The 4,589-nt window shown below is 35.9% G+C and overlaps 1 protein-coding gene across 1 annotated transcript; it reads left to right on the top strand.

Moving 5' to 3' along the window:
- Positions 1-214: 214 nt before the first annotated feature.
- On the top strand, positions 215-2,652 carry HELRODRAFT_181490 (hypothetical protein; the record flags this gene model as incomplete). The annotated part of the gene is made up of 2 exons (XM_009031297.1): positions 215-1,084; positions 2,635-2,652. 2 exons carry the CDS (start codon positions 215-217, stop codon positions 2,650-2,652), a joined length of 888 nt encoding a protein of 295 aa, XP_009029545.1.
- Between the last annotated feature and the right edge of the window lie 1,937 nt (positions 2,653-4,589).

Genomic DNA, 4,589 nt, shown 5'->3' with positions numbered 1-4,589 from the left:
CTAAGTTTTAGACCATCAATAGAAATTACTTTCCGTTAAATTAATCTCAACCAAATATAATATAATTCATTAACATATAATATATCTATACAAAAATAAATTATGTTGATGAGTTGTATTTATGTAATAAAATGAAAACATTCTAATATTATATATTAATTTTGAATGGGAAACTGTTGAATTCACTACAAGAACTGGAAAGCCATTATTAACAATGTGTCGCTTACGGGCATCGTTGTTAATGTTCATTTCATGTGTCGTTCTTGTTAGTTGTGACAACAAAAATTACGTCATCAACAACAGCATCAGCAACAACAACATCAGCAACAACAACATCAGCAACAACAACATCAGCAACAGCATCAACAACAACAACCACAACCTCCATCAGTTCAATTCAAAGCATCGACATCGGCATCGTAACGTTAAAAGACACAACCAACTCAACAAAAACATTCAACACGCCGACAACAACAACAACAATAATAATAATAATATTACCAGCAACAAAAACTTCCTCACCAACAACAATAACAATGATAATATTAGCAACAAACATCTTATAACACCTCTCATATTGTACCAAACAAAACAGCAACAAAACTACAACCAATCATTAACGTCAAAAACAACCAACAACAACAACAACATCAATCACAGGCCTCTCTTCTTGAATCCCAACACTAACAACAACATTAACTCCAATATGAACAACTACAACAATTATTACAACAATAAATTTAACGATGACGTTAACGATATCTACAACAACAATATAAACAACAACAACAACGTAGACAACAACATCAACAACAACAACAGCATCAACAACAACAACAACAACGTCAACAACAAAAACATAAACAACAACAACAACGACGACGACGACAACAACAACAACATTAACAACGACAACTGTGTTGTGAGCAGATTGCACAAAGGATGCAGTTGCTTGCGATACAACGACAACTTCAGCATCAACTGTTCGGCCGTGGGACTCGTTGGCATTCCGAAGCAGTGGATGGAAGTCGGACTGACAAGCAACCTCATCACAACACTCAACCTGGAGAAGAATAATATCGAGGTGAGTTGTTGCTGGTGGTTGTTGTTATTATTTTGTTGTTGTTGTTGGCGTCGTTGTTGTTGTTGTTGTTGTTGCTGTCATTAGCTTACTCGCCGAATCATCTTTATTTATATCGATCAGATGTAATTTTTAAATTTTTATTTGTTTTGATCCATCTAATTTTTATCAGTTTTAATAACTTTGTATGTATTCTAGCGAGTTATTCCATTGATTTCAATGAAAACATTCTTGCAATTGGATATTCATGTTATTTCAAACATCCAATATAATCTTGAAACGCACAGAGACTCAAAAATAGGTAGAACACTGATGATGACATGCAAATTTATTTTTGTAACATTTTTGTAAGTTGAGTAAATTTACACATATTTTAATATTTATTCCAATACTCCAATACGTTACTTTATTTGCAAATAATTTCACTTACCGACACTTTAATGTGGTGTTTGTTTTTGTCAATGCAAATATAAATAACTCTCTCTCTCTCTCTCTCTCTCTCTCTCTCTCTCTCTCTCTCTCTCTCTCTCTCTCTCTCTCTGAGTGTGTGTGTGTTGTGTGTGTGTGTGTGTGTGTGGTTGGTGTGTGTATGTGTGTGTGTGTTGTTGAAAGGTTCTGGTAGTTTTAATGAATTTGTGCATCATGGTTAAGCTCTGAGGCAGTCAGGTAATGTGTTGTATCAAGTAAGGGGCTTGGCGGAATGAATGTGCAGTGCGATTGTGTGTTGTTGTTCACGAAAGGTTTGTTGATGGTGTTTTGTTGTTTGTGAATGTTGATGTTGTTGTTGTTGATGTTTTTGTTGATGTTGTTGATGTTGTTGTTGATGTTGATGATGTTTGTAGATGTAGTTGTTGTTGTTGATGTTGTTGTTGATGATGTTTGTAGATGTTGTTGTTGTTGATTGTTGTGCCATGTTGTTGAAGTTGCGTTTTTCGTTGTTTCCAGTTTGTTTTGTTGGTTACTTCGTACATTTTTTTCCCTCATAATGTTTATGTTGCTCCATTTTTGATAAAAAATTGTATGCCGCCTAATCTAATCTTTTGTAATTTTTCTCAGGCGTTTTGTTATAATTTCTTAGTTTATGTTAACCAAGTTGTTGTTCATGATCTTTATGTTGTTGTTTAGGCTCCGGATGTTGGTTGTATTTATCAGGCTGTTGATTATGGTGCAGTGTTCTCATATTAATTGTGTCTGTGTTTATGTGGAGTTTTGTTCTCTGTGGATCTGTGGTCCATGTTGATTGCCATGTTTATCACCGCAGTGTCTGTTAAGCTTTTTGTGGGGTCTTTGTTTATTTTGATCGTTCCTGCTTTTTACGCAATTCTTGTTTACGTTATTAGTTTTCTGCCTTGTTTAACATGTCGTTGATGTTCGTGATGTTTGTATGTCTGTATTGTTCGCCCTGTTCAATGTTTCTGTGGGTTTTTTTGATTTTTTGCATGACGTCATAACATATAGTCTGCTTATTTATGTATTGAATTTTCTATGGAGCGAATTATATAAATTGAATATGGTTTTGTTTCTATTCTCCTATTTTGAAATATACCACTTAGGTATGTGGACACTGTTAAGTTTTAACACACATTTAACACTTCGTCTGCTTCCACACTTGCTCGTTCGCTGCTAGTGACATCAGTTCTCTTTCCCAAATAAATACCAAACTATTAAACCTATAGAAGTAAATTCGCACGACTTCTCATCTCAAGGTACGACTGCTTCCAGCTTCATCTCATTTTTTTATGTCCAAATCTTCTGTCGCTCCATCGAATCTCCAAGTACATTCAATTCCCCACAGCACAATGAAGTTCAACAATCGTTCATTCGCTTAATTTTTTTTCAAAGACTGCAACTTCTTTTCTGTTTAATAAGTTTTAAAGAGAAAGTTGAAAGTTGCAAAATATTTTGAACAACAATGAACTGCAAACAAATGTACGACAACACCTGCTCGCTGGAGATGACGTACTTCATATTCAACTCTATTCCTACTTAACATTGAAAGAAAGACCGTTGACAAGCTGCTAAATTTTTATGCGAAAAATCTGACGAGTAACTAACTTATCCTGGTTGAAACATAATTATTTAGTTTAATTCGTAAGTTAACAACTTCACATCGTAACTTGTGTTTCCATTGGAGCCCATCTCAGTCCAACATTACACTGTACCTGCGTTAAGTTGAAGCAATCGATCGTTATTTAATTCAATTACAAGCCGTCAACAGTGGTCACGTAGTTGAGGGTAAGTGCGTCTAGGGGCAGCTGAAGTGCGATGATGCAATTTGTGGCATGTTGCACTGCATGGTCTGTTTGTTGTTATTGTTTAGTGGCATGGAAGCCCGCTGGACCTAGGTTCAAATGCCGTGTTGGCTGGAGTTGGGCAGAAGGATGTGTTGTGATAGAATGAAATGTATCAGCGGGGGTCGCCAAAACTCATCGAATTATTTTCTGAGGAGAGAGGCAGACTTAAATTTGCTTAAAATATTTCCGCTTGCCACTCGACTTTTTGTAAACTTGCCTATTGAACCAAAGGTTTATTTTACAAGTTTAACAAAAATTTAATTGCTGTAGAAAGGACTAAAAGAGTTTCGAGTCCAAATTTTTACAAACTTATATATAAATTTCGTTCAATTTAGCCTTATCCCAAACAATATTCTCAATTTTGGGGTAAGCTTGAGACATCGTAGCCACTACCCTTCGCCCTGCCTCTGAAATGTATGCAGAGAAAATTGTGCAAGGAAATGTAGATGGAATGTCTAGCAGTGAGTAAGCTAATAATGCATGTTCATCATAAATATGCTTAAAATATTATTTGTTTGAAGTGTACACTGCACGTTAAACACGATAAGTTAAAATGGGATGGTAATCAGCTGTCAGTCACTCCAACACGGCGAACTCCCAATCGCTGTGTGCTACATGCAGTGCGAGAATTATTTGACGATGCGGCTTGTAAGTGCCTTTCTTGTTGGATGTCTTTATAATGTATACAATGAAATATTCATTTAAAACTACACGTTGCTGTTTGGCGGGCGAAGTGATATTTTTTTTCAAGGAAAGGAGTGGAAAGTCGAATTAAAATTTATGTCTTAAGGCGTGTTCTTTAGTAATAGTAGTTATAACACTATCTAGATGTAGTGGTAGAAAAGTAGTGGCAGCTGTAGTAGTAGTAGTAGTTGTTGTTGTTGTTGTTGTTGTTGTTGTAATGGTGGTGGTGGTGGTGGTAGTAGTTGTTGTTGTTGCTGCTGTTTTATTAGTTATAATGGTAAAAATAGTAGTAGTAACGGTTTTAGTAGTAGTTGTTGTAGTTGTAGTAGTAGTAGTAGTAGTTGTTGTAGTAGTAATAGTAGTAGCACACCTGATAATAATTGAAGATGCAACATAGAAAGATTTGGGAATATGATGTTATGAATGGAAGTAGATGGATGGATGGACGGACGGACGGACGGACGGACGGATGGATGGATGGATGGATGGATGGATGGATGGATGGATGGATGGACGGACGGATGGATGGA

The sequence above is a fragment of the Helobdella robusta genome (assembly GCF_000326865.2).
Source record: "Helobdella robusta unplaced genomic scaffold HELROscaffold_72, whole genome shotgun sequence".
Classification (NCBI taxonomy): Eukaryota; Metazoa; Annelida; class Clitellata; order Rhynchobdellida; family Glossiphoniidae; genus Helobdella; species Helobdella robusta.
This window is presented reverse-complemented; position numbering and strand designations above follow the sequence as displayed.